Source organism: Amblyraja radiata, chromosome 33 (assembly GCF_010909765.2).
Source record: "Amblyraja radiata isolate CabotCenter1 chromosome 33, sAmbRad1.1.pri, whole genome shotgun sequence".
NCBI classification, from domain to species: domain Eukaryota; kingdom Metazoa; phylum Chordata; class Chondrichthyes; order Rajiformes; family Rajidae; genus Amblyraja; species Amblyraja radiata.
The window spans coordinates 29,308,287-29,330,885 of NC_045988.1; the positions used below are offsets into that span (position 1 = coordinate 29,308,287).

The window sequence follows — 22,599 nt, forward strand, 5'->3', positions numbered from 1 at the left end:
CTAGGTTACGGTACATGTGACAATAAAGTACTATTGAACCATTGAGAGTGACATGGGCAAAATGCAGGCAAATGACACAAGCACAGGGAGACTTGGTTGTGATGGATTAGGTTGAGGGGCCTGTTTCCATGATTCAATCAAGAAAAACTATCTGACTAAATTCCTGTTTGAAAAGTCCTATGCTTGTTCTCCAGGTTGAGAACTGCCCCGGATGTCTGGGTGTCCGTTCCTGCAGGGATTGTGACTAAGTACAAGTAGAATCAGAGTTGTGATTCTCCAGCATCATCTGGAGAATGTCAGCAAGACTTTACACCACTGTTCACCCCATATGAAGTTGAGTGACAACAGTGTGACACATCTGATGGCATCTGTCACTCAACGTCCACATGAGTCCTGGACCTATTCGTGTGCAAACAGCTAAATGCCACTGATCTTCTTGGGTATTGGCAGCAACTAATGAAAAGAATCAGAATTTAAAAAAAAATAATACTTGAGGGATAAATATTGACGTTGAGAGCTCCCTATTAATTTTTGTAATACTCCCACGGGGCTTTTACATCCGCTTGAGAGGCAGCTGGGTCCTCGGCTTAATGAGTTCTTGGCTTAATTCAAAGAGAGACTCTCCCACATGAATATTATAGGTAACTCAGCCAAGGTGCTGTGTTTGAATCATTTGAAAAGAAAATAACTTCAGACCAGGGGGAGTAGTTGCAATGAGGTGAGACAGGATTGATGTTCATGGAAGCAGTGGGGTCCGTTGTGCATTGATCAGAAGGGAAAGTGGAACGTGAGAGTGGTCAAGTGAGAACCATAATAACAACCTGTGAAAAACTCTACAGATGTGTAAAAGGGAAAATATTAACAGTGGTAATGTGGGTCCCTGAAGAGTGAGAAATTCTTTTGGGAAATAAGTAAATAGCAAAGGAATTCAACAAATATTTTATGCCGAAGGTAGACACAAAATGCTGGAGTAACTCAGCGGGACAGGCAGCATCCCTGGAGAGAAGGGATGGGTGATGTTTCGAGTGGAGACCCTTCTTCAGACTGATGCCAGGGGAGTGGATGGGATAGAGATAAAATGTAGTCAGAGACTACACACAAATATTTGATGCCAGCCTTCACCGAAAAAAACATAGAAATCCTCCCGTGGAGGAGTGTATGTCTGAACATTCATAGGAATGTAATGAAAAGGAGAAAGTGGTTAAAATATTAATTTTTGGCGCAATGAATGATTCTGAGAGGCAATGAATCCTGAAAACTTAATGACCTACATTTCCAAGCGATGCCTATGCGAAGAATTAGTTGTATTTTCTAACATCCTGTAGATTCTGGAACAAATTAGAAAGGAGCAAATGTCACCACACGATTTAAAAAGGGAGTGGAAGAGAAACTTGGACTCCGAACACCAGTTAGCTTGAAATCAAGAGGAGGGAAATGCTGGAATATATTCTTAAGGAAGTGCAAATAGGATACTTGGAAAACAAAATAAGAACTGGGTAGAGTTATTGTGGATTTTTGAATGGGCATTTTGGCATTTATGAGGATGCAGAAGCAAACAGTGTACAATGTATTTGGACTTCCAGAAGGCCTTTGGTAAAGCGCAACGTGAAATTATTGAGCAAAATGAGAGAACATTGTGTTGAGGATTATATGCTAGCAAACTGGTTTGAGCATTAAATAATGGCCCCTGTCCCACTTAGGAAACCTGAACGGAAACCTCTGGAGACTTTACGCCACACCCAAGGTTTCCGTGCGGTTCCCGGAGGTTTTTGTCAGTCTCCCTACCTGCTTCCACTACCTGCAACCTCCGGCAACCATCTGCAACCTCCGGGAACCGCACGGAAACCTTGGGTGGTGCGCAAAGTCTCCAGAGGTTTCCGTTCAGGATTCCTAAGTGGGACAGGGGCATAAAATGGGTAATTTTCACGTTGGTGTGTTGAGACCAGTCGGGTATTGTAGGGATTGATGTAGGGCCTCAGCTGTTAATGATCTATGTCGATGATTTTAATGAATTGACAATTGTAATTGTAATTAATTTATTAGCCAAGTATGTAAACCTACAAGGAATTTGATTTGCCAGCAGTCATACAAAAAAGCACCAAGATACATAACCACATAAAAATTAAACAGACTTAAACAGCCGCCACAACAGCATGTAAGAATCCCCAGGGCACACAGCATAAGCGGAGACCCACAGCCATCAGTTCAATGTCCGGGCCACACACACGCTCCATCACCGTGATGTGACCAGAGTTGTACTGACCACTGTCACTCTCTCTGCAGTCCCTGTCCCCCCGAACAGTCAGTAAGCCGTACACACTCGCACTAGACTCCGGGATGTCCTCATGGAGCCATGTCCCCGCAAAACTCCGAGATCACTGCACTCGCGGCACTCCCTCCGAGTCCTCACCAGTGCAGGCAGCACGTCCAATTTGTTTTTTCGGCGGCCTCACATTCCCCACTGTGATGGCAGGCAAAACTTATAACTTCTTTCCTCCTTTTCTCCCACGGTCGGGGTAATCGAAACTTCTGCAGTCGGGGCGATCGAAGCTCCCCAGCAGTCGCCGATCGAAGCTCCGCTTCAGGGCAATCGAAGCTCCCACGGTCGGGGCGGTCGAAGCTCCTGCGGTTGGAGCTCCCTCAGTCGATCCCAAATAAAGGTACCGCCAGCTCCACGATGTCAAAGCCGCAGTGCAGATGAACATACGATGAAAAAGTAGCATCTCCATCGAGGAAAGAGATTAAAAAAAGGTTCCCCCCGTCCCCACATCATACAATAACTAAAGGTGCACTAAAAACATACGATTAAATTCAGACCTAAACAGCAAAAGAAGAAAAAGACAAGGGCGCGGCTGCCCTGTACGGTCCCTGCATTCTCTCATCTATCTATCTATCTATCTATCTATCTATCTATCTATCTATCTATCTATCTATCTATCTATCTATCTATCTATCTATCTATCTATCTATCTATCTGTCTGTCTGTCTGTCTGTCTGTCTGTCTGTCTGTCTGTCTGTCTGTCTGTCTGCCTATCTGTCTGTCTGTCTATCTGTCTATCTATCTATCTATCTATCTATCTGTCTGTTCTTGACCGGTTTTGACCTTCTGTGCTGCGATTTCCGAGAGAACGCCGCCACCTACGGCCGTCATTTTTGGCCACCTTGCTCAGAGCCCCCCTCCGCCGTATGTGTGCCGAGGATTTTTCCCGTCGATGAAAAATGACAGAGATATTAATGCTTTTACAAAATTCACCATTCTCTCTGCTGCTCCTGCTGGTGGGAGGGCGAGGGGGAGGGACTATAAAACCAGGAAGTGGTGTGCCCCAATCAGTCTCTACAACATGGAGGTCTGAGCTCTGAATGACTGAACAAATGTCTACACAGCTGTGAGTAAGTACCCTTAATTTGGTTTGAAAATGAAAATATGGTTATGGTTAGTTTGAGGAAAAAAGCACTGCCTGCAAATGGTTGTTTGGGGGGTTTGGGTTGAGTAAAAAGGCATTCCCTCTCTCTCTCCCATCCTCTCTCTCCCCACCTCTCTCTCTCCCTATCCCTCTCTCTTTCTCTCTCTCTCTCCCCCCCTGTCTCTCCCTTTCTCTCCCTCTCTCCCCACCTCTCCCTCCCATCCCCCCATCTCCTCTCCCCCCTCTCCTCTCCCCCCCTCTCCTCTCTCCCCCCCCCTCCTCTCCCCTCCTCTCCTCTCTCCCCCCTCTCCTCTCTCCCCCCTCTCCTCTCTCCCCCTCTCTCTCTCCCCCCTCTCCTCTCTCCCCCCTCTCCTCTCTCCCCCATCTCCTCTCTCCTCCCTCTCCTCTCTCCCCCCTCTCCTCTCCCCCCCCCTCTCCTCTCTCCCCCCCTCTCCTCTCCCCCCCCCCCTCTCCTCTCTCCCCCCTCTCCTCTCTCCCCCCCTCTCCTCTCTCCCCCCCTCTCCTCTCTCCCCCCTCTCCTCTCACCCCCCTCTCCCCTCTGCCCCCCTCTCCTCCCCCCCTCTCTCCTCTCTCCCCCCTCCTCTCCTCTCCTCCCCCCCTCTCCTCTCCCCCCCTCTTCTCTCCTCACCCCCTCTCCTCTCCCCCCTCTCCTCTCTCCTCTCCCCCCTCTCTCCTCTCCCCCCTCTCCTCTCTCCCCCCTCTCCTCTCCCCCCCTCTCTTTCTCCCCCCCTCTCTCCTCTCACCCGCTCTCCCCTCTGCCCCCCTCTCCTCCCCTCTCTCTCCTCTCTCACCCCTCTCTCCTCTCTCCCCCCATCTCTCCTCTCTCTCCCCCCCTCTCTCCCCCCTCTCCTCTCCCCCCTCTCTCCTCTCCCCCCTCTCCTCTCCCCCCTCTCCTCTCCCCCCTCCTCTCCTCCCCCCTCTCCTCTCCCCCCTCTCCTCTCCCCCCTCTCCTCTCCCTCCTCTCCTCTCTCTCCCCCCCCTCCTCTCCCCCCCCTCCTCCCCCCCCCCTCCTCTCTCCCCCCTCCCCCCCTCTCTCCTCTCTCCCCCCCTCTCTCCTCTCTCCCCCCTCTCTCCTCTCTCACCCCTCTCTCCTCTCTCACCCCTCTCTCCTCTCCCCCCCACCTCTCTCCTCTCCCTCCCCTCTCTCCTCTCCTCTCCCCCCCCTCTCCTCTCCTCTCCCTCCCTCTCCTCTCCTCCCCCCCCTCTCCTCTCTCTCTCCCCCCCTCTCCTCCCCCCCTCTCCTCTCCCCCCTCTCCTCCCCCCCCTCTCCTCTCCCCCCCTCTCCTCTACTCCCTCCCTCTCCTCTACCCCCTCTACTCTGCCCCCCCTCTCCTCTCCCCCTCTCCTCTCCCTCCCCCTCTCACCCCCTCTCCTCTTCCCCCCTCTCCTCTCTCCCCCCCCCCCTCTCCTCTCCCCCCTCTCCTCTCCCCCCCTCCTCTCCCCGCTCTCCTCTACCCCCTCCCTCTCCTGCCCCCCCTCTCTCTCCCCCCCTCTCCTCTCCCTCTCTCTCCCCCTTTCCTCTCCCTCCCCCTCTCCTCTCCCCCCTCTCCTCCCCCTCTCTTCTCTCCCCCCCTCCCCCCTCTCTTATCTCCCCCCTCTCTCTGTCCCCTCTTTTTCTCCCCCTCCATCCCCTCCCCCACCGCCCCTCCCCTAAACCCCCCTCCCCTCCACACACCCCTACTCCTTTCCCTCCACCCTCCCTCTCCCTCCCTGCTCCCCACCTCTCCCCCTCCCCTCTCAGCACACCCTTTCCCCCCCCTCTCTCCCCCCCTCTCTCCCCCCTCTCTCCCTCCCCCCCCTCTCTCCCCTCTCTCCCCTCTCCCCCCTCTCTCCCCCCCTCCCCCCTCTCTCTCTCTCTCCGCTCCTCCCCTCCATCCCCTCCCCCACCCTCCCTCCCTCCCCTAAACCCCCTCCCCTCCACACCCCCTACCCTCTTCCCTCCACTCTCCCTCCTCCCTCCCCCTCCCTGCTCCCCACCTCACCCCCCTCTCAGCACCCCCTCACTCTCACCCTCTCTCTCTCCTCCCCTCTCTCTCTGTCTCTGCCCCTTCTCTCTCTGCCCTCACTCTCTACCCCCGCACCCACACCCCCCCCCTCTCTAGATGTGACTGCAAGTTGGGGGCTATGCGTCAGTAGATAGGCTGGTTATGGGGTAAAAGGGGCAAATTAATAATATTAATATCATATCAAGGGGGGTAATTAGCGTGAGTGCGGGGGGGGGGGGTATAGTTAGTGTGTGTGACGCTGCATGCCGCCTCCCCCCCCCACAACCGCACGTTGGGGGAACAGACCCAACGGGTCTGCACTTGGTCTAGTCTATATTACTAAAAGTCTGTTCTTGACCGGTTTTGGCTTTCTGTGCTGCGATTTCCGAGAGTACGCCGCCACCTACGGCCGTCATTTTTGGCCACCTCGCTCAGAGCCCCCCTCCGCCGCATGTGTGCCGAGGATTTTTCCCGTCGATGAAAATTGACAGAGGTATTAATGTTTTTACAAAATTCCCCATTCTCTCTGCTGCCCCTGCTGGAGGGAGGGGGGGGGGTGGAGGGGAGGAGTGACCCAATGGGTCCCACTTAATCTAGTCAGTAATATATCCCAAGGTTTGCTAATAATATAAAGCTAGCTGGCATTTTGAACTGTGAGAAGTATGCAGAGGCTTTGGGGGATATAAATAGGCTATGTAAATGGACAAAGACATCTTGAAAGAATATATAAGAAAAAAATACAATGTTATACACTTTGGTGGAAAAAAATAGAAATGTAAAATATATTTTAAATCGTGAGAGATTAATGGTTTTTAATGTTCAGAGGCGATCTGTGTCCTGGTTCACAGATTACTGATGCTCAGTCACTGAATATATTGGAGAGATTTTTAGAAATGAGGGAACTGAGGGATATGAGGTGAGTGCAGGAAACTGGCACAGTAAAAGATCACCCATGTTTCTGAGTTGGGGAGCATGATTGAGGCACTCTATAAATGCCGTTTCTTGAGGGAGCACATTCTCTTGAGCTTTGTCTGCATTGAAATTCTCTCCATGGACGCACTGTCAAATATTGAACAATTTTCTATTTAAACGTTATTCTCCAAACAATTTTGTCATTGATCCTAATTCCATCTAATTAATGTTAAACAGTTGTGCTAAAGATGGGAAATTCTTCACGTGAAGGATCCAACAGGGTGAATGTTCGTCTCCTATGTGTCAGGTGACCCTGTCTGTGTCCTTCATTGGCCCAGATTTAGCAAACATTGTCACGAGTCTGAGTATAAAATGGAACTCTTGCCTTGCAAACCTAGTCCTGCCCTTTTACTGGAGGCACCATCAGCTTTTGAGCTTAGCATGCACTCTGGGTATTCGATGCTCGCATCACTGGGCAGATCTGCTCAAGCTTCACTGCTGTGCTCGGGTTGCTTTTTTCACATTTGTTTGTGACAGGCTCTTCATCCCAAGTGGTCCATGCCTCAGCTTAGCTACTCCTATATCCTTCAAATCCTTTCCTATCCATGTACCTGTCCAAATATCTTTTAAATGTTTAGTTTAGTTTATTGTCACGTGTACCGGATACAGTGAAACGCTTTTCTTGCATGCCAACCAAGTCAACAATACATGATTACAATCGATCCATTTACAGTGTATAGATACATAATAACGTTTAGTGCAATGTAAAGCCAGCAAAGTCCGATCAAGGATAGTCCGAGGGTTATTAAAGAGGGAGATAGTAGTTCATCACTGCTCTCTGGTTGTGGTAGGATGGTTCAGTTGCCTAATAACAGCTGGGAAGAAACTGTCCCCGAATCTGGTGGTGCACTTTCACACTTCTATACCTTTTCATTATAGCATTATACCAGCATCAACTACTTCCTCCGGCGGCTCGTTCCCTTTACCCTGCACCCTCTGAATGGAATGTTACCCCTCGGGCTCCTATTAAATCTTTCCCCTCTCACCTTAAACCTGTACTCTCTAGTTCTTTATTCCCAAAACCTGAGAAAAAGACTCTGCATTCATCCTATCTATTTCAACACGATTTTACAGTGCCCTCCATAATATTTGGGACAAAGACCCATCATTTATTTATTTGCCTTTGTACTCCACAATTTGAGATTTGTAATAGAAAAAAACCCTGTGGTTAAAGTGCACATTGTCAGATTTTAATAAAGGCCATTTTTATACATTTTGGTTTCACCATGTACAAATTACAGCAGTGTTTATACATAGCCCCCCCCCCCCCCCCCCCCCCCCCCCCCCCCCCCCCCATTTCAGGGCACCATAATGTTTGGGACACAGCATTGTCATGTAAATGAAAGTAGTCATGTTTAGTATTTTGTTGCATATCCTTTGCATGCAATGACTGCTTGAAGTCTGCGATTCATGGACATCACCAGTTGCTGGATGTCTTCTCTGGTGATACTGTGCCAGGCCTGTATTGCAACCATCTTTAGCTAATGCTTGTTTTGGGGGCTGGCCCCTTCTCTTCAGCATATAAAAGACATGCTCAATTGGGTGCAGATCGGGTGATTGACTTGGCCTCTCAAGAATTGACCATTTTTTAGCTTTGAAAAACTCCTTTGTTGCTTTAAAGGTATGTTTAGGATCATTGTCGTGCTGTAGAATGAACTGCCGGCCAATGAGTTTTGAGGCATTTGTTTGAACTTGAGCAGATAGGATTTGTCTGTGCACTTCAGAATTCATTATGCTACTACCATCAGCAGTTGTAACATCAATGAAGATAAGTGAGCCATTACCTTCAGCAGCCATACATGCCCAGGCCAAAACACACCCACCACCGTGTTTCACAAATGAGGTGGTATTCTTTGGATCTTGGGCAGTTCCTTCTCTCCTCACTCAATACTTTGCTCTTGCCATCACTCTGAAATATGTTAATCTTCGTCTCATCTGTCCATAAGACCTTTTACCAGAACTTTGGTTGCCGTTTAAGTACCTGGCAAACCGTAACCCGGCCATCCTATTTTTGCGGCTAACCGGTGGTTTGCTTCTTGCAGTGTAGCCTCTGTATTTCTGTTCAAGTCTTCTGCGGACAGTGATCATTGACAAATCCACACCTGAATAGTGTTTCTGATCTGTCGAACAGGTGTTTGGGGGATTTTTCTTTATTATAGAGCAAATTTTTCAGCTGCGGAGGTCTTCTTTGGCCTGCCAGCCCCTTTGCTATTAGTAAGATCACAAGTGCTCTCTTCCTTTTTAATGATGTTCCACACAGTTGATTTTGGTACGCCTAAGGTTTGGCTGATGTCTAACAGTTTTATTCTTGTTTCCCAGTCCCATAATGGCTTCTTTGACTTTCATTAGTACAACTTTGGTCCTCATGTTGATAAACAGCAATAACAGTTTCCAAAGGTGATGGTAAGACTGGAGGAAAGACTAGGTGCTGAGAGCTCTCTTATACCTGCATTAAATTCTTGCCATAGAGGGAGTACAGAGAAGGTTCACCAGACTGATTCCTGGGATGTCAGGACTTTCATATGAAGAAAGACTGGATAGACTCGGCTTGCACTCGCTAGAATTTAGAAGATTGAGGGGGGATCTTATAGAAACTTACAAAATTATTTTACAAAATTCTTAAGGGGTTGGACAGGCTAGATGCAGGAAGATTGTTCCTGATGTTGGGGAAGTCCAGAACGAGGGGTCACAGTTTAAGGATAAGGGGGAAATCTTTTAGGACCGAGATGAGAAAAACATTTTTCACGCAGAGAGTGGTGAATCTGTGGAATTCTCTGCCACAGAAGGTAGTTGAGGCCAGTTCATTGGGTATATTTAAGAGGGAGTTAGATGTGGCCCTTGTGGCTAAAGGTATCAGGGGGTATGGAGAGAAGGCAGGTACAGGATACTGAGTTGGATGATCAGCCATGATCATATTGAATGGCGGTGCAGGGTCGAAGGGCCGAATGGCCTACTCCTGCACCTATTTTCTATGTTTCTAAGAGGCATTTAAACACACCTGAGCAATTACAAACACCTGTGAAGCCATGTGTCCCAAACATTATGGTACCCTGAAATGGGGGGACTATGTATAAACACAGCTGCAATTTCTACATGGTGAAACCAAAATGTATAAAAATGACATTTAATAAAATCTGACAATGTGCACTTTAACCACACGTGATTCTATTACAAATCTCAAATTGTGGAGTACAGAGGCAAATAAATAAATGATAGGTCTTTGGCCCAAACATTATGGAGGGCACTGTATATACCTCTATACAATTCCCCTTCATGCTATTATTTATTTAGCGAATGCAAAGTCCTTTAGCCAAGCAGTTGCTTCTTGATCTGCTGTATGAAGGGTGACAAGTCCTCCTTTGAGTCTTTGTTGAGGGCATGTATCAATGATAGAATAGAAGAATAGAATATAGAATAGCCTTTTATTGTTGTCAATTATGTGTTGCGTTGTTTGCTGCTCTCCACAAGCACACCGTGGTGTTGGGCTGCTGCCCCATTTGTGAAGGCTGGCCAAGCAGGGGCCATGTCCAGTCCTGAATAGCAAAGAAGATCAAAGGCATTGATGGTGTAACGGCCCGCTTCCTCTGTGCCCAACGTGAGTCTCTTGGAGACAGATGACGTCAATGGAGTGTTGGTGGGCGAGGACTTCGATGAGGCGTCGCTTGGCTGCAGAGAGGCCTTCAACATTCAGTTGTAGTATTCGGAGAGCAGGTCCAACTGCTAGGTGCTCTTGAGGCTGGTCGTTGTTGCTGCTTTTGGCTTTGGGATAATGACTAGGATTCTTTGACTTGGCTCTCAGGCGTCGTCTTGTAGAATTTAGTCTGCTGGGAGGATCATTGGCTTCCCCAGGCGAGCCTGGGTACTGACGGGGGGCGCGACGAGAATGCTGATCCATTGCCCTCCATGCTATTGCACTCCAAGGAATAATGTCCTCATCTGCCCAATCTCTCCCTATAATTCAGGCCCCTGAGTCCGGATAACTTTCTCGTAAATCCTGGGGCGGAAAGCAGTGACATTTCTCTTGAAATCTGCTTCTGAAGGATGAAACATTTCCGTTTATAATCCTGGATCATTTTTCAAGAAAAATTCACTTGTTAAATACACCATCTTACATGACCACTGGGGACTGGTGGTTGTGGATAGAGCTTGCGTGAGTAGGTACAATTCATGAGGAAACAGTGATCGGACAGTCACTGTGAATCACTTCACAAAATTGCAGAGCTCCCGTTCAAAAGGCTCAAAGCCAATGGTGCAGGGTATGTGGTGTCGGCTGCTGCTGAATTGGTTATAATAATAATAATAACTTTATTTATAAAGCACTTTAAACAACCGCAGTTGCCACAAAGTGCTGTACATGAGAACTCATGGACAAAAAGTTATTACAAACCATTAAAAACCGTTAAACGAAGGACTAAAAAACAGTAAAAATTAAAAGACATTAAAAGCACTAAGAACAGGAGCAATGTCTCAGCCAGTGTCGAAAGCCAGAGAATAAAAATGAGTTTTTAGGGAGGATTTGAAGATGGACAGTGAGGGGGCCTGTCTGATGTGCAACGGCAAGGTGTTCCAGAGTGCCGGAGCAGCAACAGAAAAGGCTCTATCCCCTCTGAGCTTCCGCTTAGACCTTGGTACCTCAAGGAGCAGCTGATCAGCTGACCTGAGGCACCGGGCAGGAGCATATAGGTGGAGCAGCTCAGAGAGGTAAGGTGGGGCGACCTTAAGCAGTATCCCCTAACTAACATGTGATGCATCAGTCTGCAACCACCCACATTAAACAAGTCAATGAAAGAGTGGAGCATGATGAGTCATGAGCCAAATAAACTGTCTCTTCCACAATCTCTGAGTGAGCAGAGGGAGGATGAGACAGAAGTCTGACTGCCTGGTAAGAGGAGGAGTTGAGGTGTTTAACATCAAGCAGCATACGTCAGGACTGTCGTATCTATTGCATCTCTGGGGTGCATAGAGGTGAAGATTCATACACCTCCCAAAGTTCTCTGTGAGGTTCCATATGCTGCAAGATATACTGCAAGATGAAGTTGTACTTCAAACCCACTGCGAGCAGCAGCTTGAAAGTTTAGGCAAAGAGGTTAAAGTAAGGACCACATTTAATTTCAATATTCCATGATTTTGATTGTTCTCTTGTTCTCTTAATTTGAGTCCATTTAATTCCAGGATTACTTTCACACCTGCCAGTGTCTTTTATACACCACCTGAATTTTAGGTTTCTTACCATGATGTTGATGCCAAATATAGTGGTGTATAAAGTTGGCTATGTAAAATCTTGCTGTTGCTGTTCATCTGAACTATGGAAGTCATCCAACAACGCATTTGTAGTTTGCAATCCATTTATGGCGTAGTTGGTTTGTGATAGTAACTCCACAGATCACGTATTCTTAGTTTATAAATGCTGCAGTTCCGTTGAATTACATCACGACTAATGTGCTATAATAGTTTGGTTAAATAGATTATTAGTAGTTGAGTTTCAACATTGTATGGTAAGATTACAATATATCAATATATCAAGTCAGTTACAAAATAATTAGTGTAGTTAGATTGTAATAGTGACCGTATGTAGACAGATCACATTAATAATAGTTTAGCAATAATATTTTTGTAGTGCAGTTATGTTTTAGGTTCTGTGTAGGAGGAAACTGGAGATGCACGTTTATACAGAAGATAGACACAAAGTGCTGGAGTAACTCAACGGGTGAAGTAGCATCTCTGGAGAAATGGATGGGTGACGTTTCGGGTCGGAATGCTTCTTCAGACTTCAAACTTTTAGTTTCTGTTGATCCAGATTTAGCCTTATTAGGTGGCACAAAAGATAGTAATTTGTGTTGCAGATTAATCTGGGTTATTTAACTGAGATTTTCTTTCACCGCTGATGGATGGCATAGTGGCGTGGCAGTAGCGTTGCTCCATTCCAGCCCCTTAGACCAGGGTTCAATCCTGATTATGGGTGCTGTCAGTCTGGAGTGTGTGATCTCCCTGTGACTGCGTGGGTTTTCTCTGGGTGTTCCAGTTTCCTCCCACTCTTCAAAGTCGTGGAGGAGCCATCTTGGGGAACGGCTGCTAACCAGCAGCCGTCCGTTTAATCCATTTTTTTTTCAGTTTTAGTAAGTCTTGTTTTTCGTTTGTAGGAGAAATGGACTTCTTAATGTGGGGGGAAGGAGGTAATCTTACTTCTAGGTCCCTACCTGGTCGGTGAGGCACCTTTTCCCCGGGCTGCCCGTCGACCCGTCCTCGTGGCCTACCAGCGGGCTTGGAGCGCCGTTTCCTGGCGGGGACCGCCCAGCACCTCGGCTTCATTGGCGGCACAACGCTGGAGCGCTATCGTGGTGCGGAGCGGGAGATGCCTTGCCTGGGTCGCCGCGCTGGATTGAGGGCGCTGGAGCTCCGGTGAGATGTGACCGCCGAGATCAACACCTCCGGGAGCGGAGCGGGCGGCGCCGTCTTTAACATCGGGAGCCTGGGAGCTCCAACCCCTGTCGGCTTCGGAAGCCGACAATCCCCTGCTAGGAAGCGGCCGTTCCAGGTGGCCCAGCCACTGTGAGGACTCTCCCGACGCCGGGGCAACTCCACCCGGCCAGAACGGCCAGGAACAGCGGGCCTCCGTAGAGGCAATAGCGGTGGCCTCAATAGGCCTGACTTCTGGGAGAACTGGGGTTGAGGACTGGTCTTTGTGCCTTCCCCCACAGTGGTAACCATTGTGGGGAGATGATTTTTCTGTGTGTAGTTACTATGTTAGTCTGTGTCCAAGATGGCTGTCGGAAGAGAGAGTGGACGCTGGCACGCTTTAGCTGCCGCTGCTCTCTCTTCACATTGTGTTTTTTGATTTTTTTTGATTGTGTGTCTTTGGAGCAATTTCTATCTTTAATTTGTATATTGATGATGTCCTTATTATTTATTTTTCTCCGACTATATGTTTTTTTCTCTTCTGTTAATCTTTGTAAGGTGTCCTTGAGATTTGAAAGGCGCCCGAAAATAAAATTTATTATTATTATTATTAAAGTCGTACCGGTTTGTTGGATGATGTTTTGGGTCGAGCCCCTTCTTCAGGAGTCACCCATTCCTTCTCTCCTGAGATGTTGCCTGTCCCGCTGAGTTACTTCAGCATTTTGTGTCTGCCTTTGATTTAAACCAGGATTTGCCATTCTTTCCTGCACAGGTTTGTTGGATAATTGACTTTGGTAAAAATTGTAAATTGTCCCTAATAGGTAGGATAATGCCTGTGTACGGGGTGATCGCTGATTGGTACAGACTCGGTGGGCCGAAGGGCCTGTTTCTGCATTGTGTCTCTAAAGTAAAGTTTAATTAATTACCGTGTCTTTGGTTTATGAATGAGAAAGATCCTGTAGATTTGTATTGAGAGCTGAGCGATTTCCTTCAGTATGTTTTGAATGTGGATTTTTATAACCAGGGACCAATTCCGTCAGCTGCTAAAACAATTGCTTCACTTGTAAAATAATTTTGTAATATTTTTATTTCTTCAGCATGTTGTGCTGCATTTTGGAATGTGTGCATAGCTGTATTTAAGCTGAGTGCACCTCCCATCTGCCTGACCAGTATTATTTCCGCAACACAAACAGCTGCTGTTCACTTATCTCTTGGGTTTCTGCAGTCTCAGGAATGTCCTGGTTTTCTGATTGCTCCATTGATTCCTACGGATCACCTCTGAGCTCAGATTCAGATCTGAACAAACAGGAGAAAGTTAGCAGCAGTACAATAGGGCCAAAGTTCCTGAGTCTTGGACTGAAATTGACAATGGACAGTGCTGGGAAGAACTGTGCTGCAGGTACTGTAGCATCCCTCAGCTCAGAGCTGTGATCACAAGGTTGGTTTCTGGGGCCTCCTTCATTTATATTGTTTGTTGGCGTTTTATATTCACTGGGAGGGTTTAACAGAAGCTGTCTTAATGATGACTGTCAGTGTAGGCATCATGTCCATAGGAACTGTTGCTCCTATCTTTTCTAGTTTATTATTAAAACTAATTTAGTATTAGTAAGAATTGTCACTCTGGTGTGCCATTGTATGTCTGCCTCATCGCTGGATGGGTGGATGTCAGTATCTCTATTACAGTGTTACAGTGGTTGTTGGGTGGTGTTTTGATCCCATTGTGCTAATCTGGTAAATGTTGAAGGATTCTGCATGTTACGTTGCTTTTTGAAGGAAGAAGAAATGTCCTTATTTCTGCCTACCATTGGAGTTTATCCTTAAAGAGCGAATACTGTATCTCTGTCACATGGTTGTTTGGGTCAAAAAATGTTTCCTGGTTTCTGTTGTGTTGTTTGCGATGGGAAATGTGTCCAGTAACACGATAATCTTGTTTGGGTGAGAAGGAAGTTCTGTGTCTCTTATGTTGTTGTCTGGATGTAGGGTGACTTGTGTGTTACAACCTTCACCCTCATTATGAGGCCCGCCCGGCTGATGTTATTTACTACACTGATACTTTACAGATCCATTTCGAGCATTGGATAACTGTGAAGGGTTATTAGGATTAGTAATGAGATTTCAATGGTAGGTTATTTATTATAGTAGGTTTATTATCCTCACCCTGTTCTGTGCATTATTCTCAATATCAAAACATACAATTAAAAGTGTAGGTATTAGAATAATTTTAACTACCTTGTTGAGAAATGGAATGATAAGCTAATTAACCTTCCCCGCCTCCCTCAGGCATTTCATCATGAGAACAGTGAGCTGTGACTCCAGTCCTTGTGGTTTCTCGGCTTTGAGACCGATCAATTGGCTGCACAATGAGTAAAGCTACTGTCTCGAAGCTTCAGCGGCCTGGGATCAGTCCACAACTCTGATGCTGTCTGTGGGGAGTTTCCACGTCCACCTGTGTTTGCTCCCACATTAGAGTCATGGAGTCATACAGCGTGGAAACGGGCCCTTTGCCCCAACTTGACTTCGCCAACTAACATGCCCCATGCTCGGCCCATAACCCTCTAAACCGATCCTAGGCATGTATCCTCCAAATATCTCTTAAATGTTATGATAGTACTTGCCTCAACTACCTCTTCCAGCAGCTCATTCCAGATACCTTCCACCCTTTGTGTACAAAGGGTACCTCTCAGGTTCCGATTAACTCCTTCTCCTCTCATGATTTTGTATACCTCTATAAGACCAACCCTCATTCTCCTGTGCTCCAAGGAATATTGCTTAACCTCTCCCAATAGCTCAGGTCCTCGAGTCGATTCCAAACCTGCTAGTCAGTAGGTTAATTAGCCGCTGTGAATTGTCTGAGTGCGTGGCTGAGGCTAAGCAGTAGAATCCGGGGAGTGTGGGTGGGAATGTGGGAAGAATAGAAAGGGATCAGTGTAGGATGTGTAAATGACTGCTGAATAGATGACACAGCAGAACCAAAGTGCCTCGTCTCTGTACATAATAAAAGGCTACTTCTTATCGAGTCCACACACAAGAATAGAAGTTGTTCAGCCAGAGCTGAACACACTTCTCGGCATCTGCACAATGGTGTCTGTCTTGCGCTTCTTGTGCTTCTTGTGCGTGGTGGTGGAAAGATTGGTTGAAACAGGGCCGCGACGTGAACGCTCTTTCCTTGGCCCCAAAAGGCTACTGAAACGTAGATATATGTGTTCTCTACTTCAGCCATATTTTACATATTCTAAAGGGAAAGATTGCTTTGTTGATTCTATACAGGAAAGTTAAAGTAGATTTTCATCTTTATGCCATAGAAATTTGCTTATCTTAACCATTCCTATTGTGGTCATGTCCAGTTAAATGTTTTAGTGCCATGAGTGGTAAATGGCAGCAGGACATGAGCAGGTTGTTGAGATTACAGACGCGCTGTCTCCTTGAATGACCTGTGTGCCGCAAACTATTAACTACATTATGGGTGTAAAATTGTGGACCTACAGAAGGTCTCGCAATCACTTCACAAATAAACACGCCTCTGCCATCTGCCTTCCATACCAGGGCATCGGAAATGTCCTCGTTCTTCAGGGAACGGGGATTCCCCTCCGCCACCATAGATGAGGCTCGCACCAGGGTCTCATCCATACCCCGTCACACTGCTCTCTCTCCCCATCCCCGCACTCGCAACAAGGGCAGAGTCCCTCTGGTCCTCACCTTTCACCCCACCAGCCGGCAAATACAACACATAATCCTCCGCCATTTCCGCCACCTCCAACGTGACCCCACCACTCGCCACATCTTCCCATCTCCCCCCATGTCTGTCTTCCGCAAAGACCGCTCCCTCCGCAACTCCCTCGTCAATTCTTCCCTTCCCTCCCGCAACACCCCCTCCCTGGGCACTTTCCGTTGCAACCGCAAGAAATGCAACACCTGTCCCTTCACCTCCCCCCTCGACTCCATTCAAGGACCCAAGCAGTCGTTCCAGGTGCGACAAAGGTTCACCTGTATCTCCTCCAACCTCATCTACTGCATCCGCTGCTCTAGATGTCAGCTGATTTACATCGGGGAGACCAAGCGTAGGTTGGGCGATCGTTTCGCCGAACACCTCCGCTCAGTCCGCAATAACCTACCTGAACTCCCGGTGGCTCAGCACTTCAACTCCCCCTCCCATTCCCAATCCGACCTCTCTGTCCTGGGTCTCCTCCATTGCCAGAATGAGCAACAGCGGAAATTGGAGGAACAGCACCTCATATTCTGTCTGGGGACCTTGCGTCCGTATGGCATTAACATTGAATTCTCCCAATTTTGCTAGCCCTTGCTGTCTCCTCCCCTTCCATAACCCTCTAGCTGTCTCCTCCTACCCTCCCATCCGCCCGCCCTCGGGCTCCTCCTCCTCCTCCCCTTTTGCTTCTTTCTCCCCCCCCCCACCCCCCATCAGTCTGAAGAAGGGTTTCGGCCCGAAACGTCGCCTATTTCCTTCGCTCCATAGATGCTGCTGCACCCGCTGAGTTTCCCCAGCAATTTTGTGTACCTTCTGCCATCTGCTTGTTTGTTTTGGAGACCAGTAATCCTCCAGCAATGTGAAGGCTGTACTTGGATGCAAGTGGTCCAAGGTCATTAACTGGGCCAGAAAGAATAATGGGTAAGACATTTAGAACGGACATGAGGAAAAACGTATTCACACAGAGAGTTGTGAGTCTGTGGAATTCTCTGCCTCAGGTGGAGGCTGGTTCTCTGGATGCTTTCAAGAGAGAGCTAGACAGAGCTCTTAAAGATAACGGAGTCAAGGGATTTGGGGAGAAGGCAGGAACGGGGTACTGATTGTGGATGATCACCCATGATCACATTGAATGGCGGTGCTGGCTCGAAGGGCCGAATTGCCTACTCCTGCACCTGTTGTCTAATGGGAATGAGAATGCAGTTCTTTTTAATAGAAAAAGCACAATTATACGTCTGCATTGATAAAGCCTACCCTTTATTTCTGGAGGCTGCAGTGGGTTTGTCTACCTGGTGCAATTGTCACAGTGTGAAGAGGTCCAAGATCACTCATTCATCTTCTGAATTGCCAGCAGCACTAATCCAAAGGGGAGAAAAATTACTTCAAACATGGTGGGAACAGAAATTCCTTCCACTTGAGAATTCATATGAGATGTACCATGTATCACTCAAACTCAACAAATGATGTGTGTGTTTTTCCCAGGCCTTTCCTGCTACTGCCGCAATGCACAAAATGCTCAGATTATTATAGTGTACTTTGGACACCATCCACCCTTGATGTATCAAGCGTCAGGATTTATTTGTGGGATATGGGATTGTATCCTGAAATCCCTTCAGCGATTGGTGGTGAGCTAGTGCCTTGAACCACTGCAATCCTGATGAAGGTACTCCAACAGTGTGTTGGGCAGGAGTTCCAGGGGCATGACCTAGTGACAATGAAGGAATGGCAATTTTACTCCCAAGGCAGGATAGTGTGCAACGTGGGGAAACCTGCAGGCACCAACTATTGTTGATCATCTTCCTGGCAAATGTCCCAGGGTTGGCTCTTGGAATAGATAAAGTGTACACTTGCAGTGCGTTTATAGCTCCCTGAAGGGGATTATGGTTAGGGTATCGAGGGGGTGCCATTCAAGTGGGCTGCCTTGTTCTGTGTGGTACTGAGTTTTCTTGAGATGGCACTGCACTCATCCAGGCAAGTGGACAGTATTCTATTATATGCTTTGCTATGTCTAGTGGGTGGTGGACAATCCTTATAATATTAGAAGGAGAGTTATTCATAGCAGGATACCCAGGCTCTGACCTCCTCGTGCGGCCAGTATTGATGTGGTTGGTCCAGTTGAGTTTTTGGGCCGTGGTGACCCACAGGTTGTTGATGGTGGCAGTCTTGATGATGGTAATGTCATTTAATATTATGGATAAGTGGTTAGATTAACTCGTGTTGTAAATAGTGATTGTTTGCGGTGTGAATGTTACCTGCTACTTCTCAGCGCATACCTGAATGTTGTCTCGGCCTTACTGCACGCAGACACGGGATGCTTCATTTGCATAAGAGGCAACAGTTACGTCATGTCTTCCTGTTCCTTGTAAGAACAATCCATTGGCTTTCAGAGTACCACCTTAATCCAGTGCTAATCCAGGAAGTTTAGCTCTCATGTTCAGGCGACATTCAGTCTCTGTTTAAGTCAGACCTGAGGGGCAGCTGTGGCAGTCTTTCAACGACCCTCACTCACCCAGTGGTAATTGTGTTCTAGCTGTAGGTGCCCACTGTGAAGCAGATCACATTTACAACAGAGACTTTACTGCAGCGGTACAACCCAACAATGTTCAAGCACTGCCTTGGCCCAATGAATCATTGGTGGCTCTTTAATTAATTTAATCTTCCAACATGTCAGGATGGCAGTGAGCCAGCTATCACAGAGCAAGAACGAGTTGTAGTTTTGTTAAACGTACAGATTCATCTTTAACCCATTGAACTAAATGACTTATTTTTGTTTTTGTTCGACAGTTTCCAAAAAGCACGGCAAGCTGATCACCTTCCTGCGCACCTTCATGAAGTCGCGACCCACCAAACAAAAGCTGAAGCAACGAGGAATCCTGAAGGAGCGAGTGTTTGGCTGTGACTTGGGCGAACACCTGCTCAACTCTGGTTACGATGGTAAGCACCACAAGTAGAGCAGTCGCACAGTGAGGGAGGGCTCCATGAAATACCTCCACCTCGCTTAGTCTTGCAATCTATAACGAATGCTAGGCAGGTCTGTCGAATTACAAATCAACCTGAATAATTCCTTTAATTTAAAATCTGGATGAATTATGTTAATCAATATGTGTGTCCCTTTCTCGTTGAGGAAGCGTTCAGTCCAGAGAACTGGCAGTTGTGCTCGGTTGCATCAGTAGTTCAGAATTATTTTTATCAAAGTGATGAGAGACACGCTGTTGCAATAGTTAAACTTAAACCCGGCCAAAACGTTGCTCATTTTCTAACTCGGCACAAGTACGAGATGAAGCGGAGCAGTCTATTTAGCTCCTTAACCTTGTTTCATTGTCATGTGAAATTGTGCCTCTCTTACGACAGAACAGCATCTACTGTCATTTCTGAATACATTTTTTATCAATATCAGATTTGAAGTGAACAAATGCAACAACATTTTCTGTTTGCTGGAGAATTTGTAAAATGTTACTGAGGGTGCACAAAGATGCTTCTCAACATCTGGAAGGTCTTGTGGCCATTGACTTGCACTGGCTTCCTGTTGAGCAACAACGTCATTGTAGATCTAAGACACAAGAGACTGCAGATGTCTGAGTCGAAGACAAACTGCTGGAGGAACTCGAGGTCAGGCAGCATCTGTGGAGGGAAATGGACACACAGCGTTTTGAGTCGAGTTGAGTCGAGACCTTTTTTCAGAATGTAGATAGTATGATATGATATCATACTATAGATAGTGTGTTTAATGAATAGTCACACCACAAGTTCAGAAAATAGATAGGTGATCAGCAGGAGGGGCAAATGCAGGCAGATAGTGCGGGAGTTAATGTAGTCATTTCCCCCTCAAACGGGTATAGGTTTTGGATACTATTGGGGGGGATATGGGAACAGCCACATTTGCTGAAGCAATGAGGAATCCTGAATGTTTGTGCTGTTGCACAGCAGAGGAGGAAAATGTCTAAGTGAACCATAGTAGTGGAGGATACACTAGTGAGAGGTAGAGGCTGACTTGTACGGTTGAAGCGAGACTCCAGATTGATCTGTTACCTCTCTGCTGCTACGATCAGGGATCTCTTGGATTAGGCACAGAAACGTTCTGAAGAGAGGGAGAATGGCGGATTTTGCAGCGCACATTGGTATTAACTACATAGGTTGGAAGATGATGAGATCCTCCAAAATAAGCTTGGAGAGTTAGGCAGAAGTTAAAAGGCAGGAACTCTAGTCCTCTCAGGTTATAAAGTCACGATTAGTCCCCGTGCCACGTGCTAGCGAGGGTAAGAATAGGAGTATAAAACAAGTGAATGTATGGCTAAACCTGTCATGTGGGAGGAGGGGGTGTTGGTTGGTACTTGGATTGTTGGAATCACTTCTGGCGCAGGTAGGATCAATACCAGAAGAACATGTTGCATCAAAACTTGAAGAGGACCTGTGCAGTTGCAGGGATGTTTGCTCACAGTACTTTAGAAGGCTTTGGCTAATCTAGCTTGCCTTGAGAAGCATGGTGGTAGTGCTGCATGTTGTGAGATTGACTCAAATATCGAGGATAAATTAAGCATGTCCATGTGTCCAGTTGGCAGAGCAGACAGAAACAGGTCAGGGAGCATGGGAGGGTTGGCAGTATCAAGCAGATGCACAACTAAATCAGAAAAACCTAGAGCATGGATCACCACTTGGAATTATGACATTACAATAAGCCAGTTCGGTATTCCGAAAAACGGCAGGAATCATGGGATTTGTAGAAGGTCATTCGAGAATAAAAAAAGTGAGCGGGGTGCCTGGTAGCGGGGGAGAGCGGGGTGTAACAGCGAGAGAGGGGGGGCAGATGCGAGTGGGAGACAGGGAAAGACGGTGAGAGGCGGCTGGTTAGGGACGAGAAGCAGGTCTGCACCCATGCAGCAGAACGGCTGCTGAAAGTGTTTATCCCGAGCGACCCATGACCTGTGCATGCGCAGTCGGAATACCGAACTGGCTTATAGACATTAGGTGCAGGAGTAGGCCAGTCGCCCCTTCGAGCCAGCACATTGTGGCTGATCATCCACAATTAGTATCCCGTTCCTGCAAGAATGTCCTTCCTCAAATATGGAGACCAAAACTGCACACAATACTCCAGGTGTGGTCTCACTAGGACCCTGTACAACTGCAGAAGGACCACCTTGTTCCTATACTCAACTCCCCTTTTTATGAAGGCCAACATGCCATTCGCTTTCTTCACCGCCAGCTGTACCTGCATGCTTACTTTCAGTGACAGTTGAACAAGGAACCCCAGATCTCATTGTACTTCCCCTTTTCCTAACTTGACACCATTCAGATAATAATCTGCCTTCCTGTTTTTGCCATCAAAGTGGATAACCTCACATTTATCCACATTAAACTGCATCTGCCATGCACCTGCCCACTCACCCAACCTGTCCACGTCACCCTGCATCCTCATAGCATCCTCCTCACAATTCACACTGCCACCCAGCTTTGTGTCGTCTGCAAATTTGCTAATGTTACTTTTAATCCCTTCATCTAAGTCATGAATGGATATTGTAAATAGCTGCGGTTCCAGCACCAAGCCTAGTGGTACCCCACTTGTCATTGCCTGCCATTCTGAAAGGGACCCGTTAATCCCTACTCTTTGTTTCCTGTCTGCCAACCAATTTTCTATCCATGTCAGTACCCTACCCCCAATACCATGTTCTCCAATTTTGCCCACTAATCTCCTATGTGGGACCTTATCAAATGCTCTCTGAAAGTCCAGGTACACTACATCCACTGGCTCTCCCTCGTCAATTTCCCTAGTTACATCCTCAAAAAATTCCAGACGATTAGTCAAGCATGATTTCCCCTTCGTAAATCCATGCTGACTCGGACCGATCCTGTTACTGCTATCCAAATAGGCCGCTATTTCATCTTTTATGATGGACTCCAGCATCTTCCCCACCACTAGCTAACTGGTCTATAATTTCCTGTTTTCTCTTTCCCGCCTTCTTAAAGAGTGGGATAACATTAGCTCCCCACCAATCCACAGGAACTGATCCTGAAACTACAGAACATTGGAAAATTGATCACCAATGCATCCACGATATCTAGAGCCACTTCCTTAAATACAGTTCTTCAGTCTGAAGAAGGGTCTCGACCCAAAATGTTGCCTATT

At 47.2% G+C, this 22,599-nt stretch overlaps 1 protein-coding gene across 6 annotated transcripts in view; it reads left to right on the forward strand.

The window, feature by feature from the left end:
• arhgap32 (Rho GTPase activating protein 32) overlaps positions 1–22,599 on the forward strand; it is a 539,690-nt gene that overhangs the window by 402,917 nt on the left and 114,174 nt on the right. For all 6 annotated transcript variants that reach the window (XR_004416763.1, XM_033049880.1, XM_033049882.1 and 3 more), the window contains one exon: positions 19,263–19,412. Coding sequence is in view for 5 of the 6 variants with exons in the window: in XM_033049880.1 (XP_032905771.1) it covers positions 19,263–19,412 (150 nt within the window). In the remaining variant the exon portion in view is untranslated. The remainder of the gene's footprint in view (positions 1–19,262; positions 19,413–22,599) is intronic.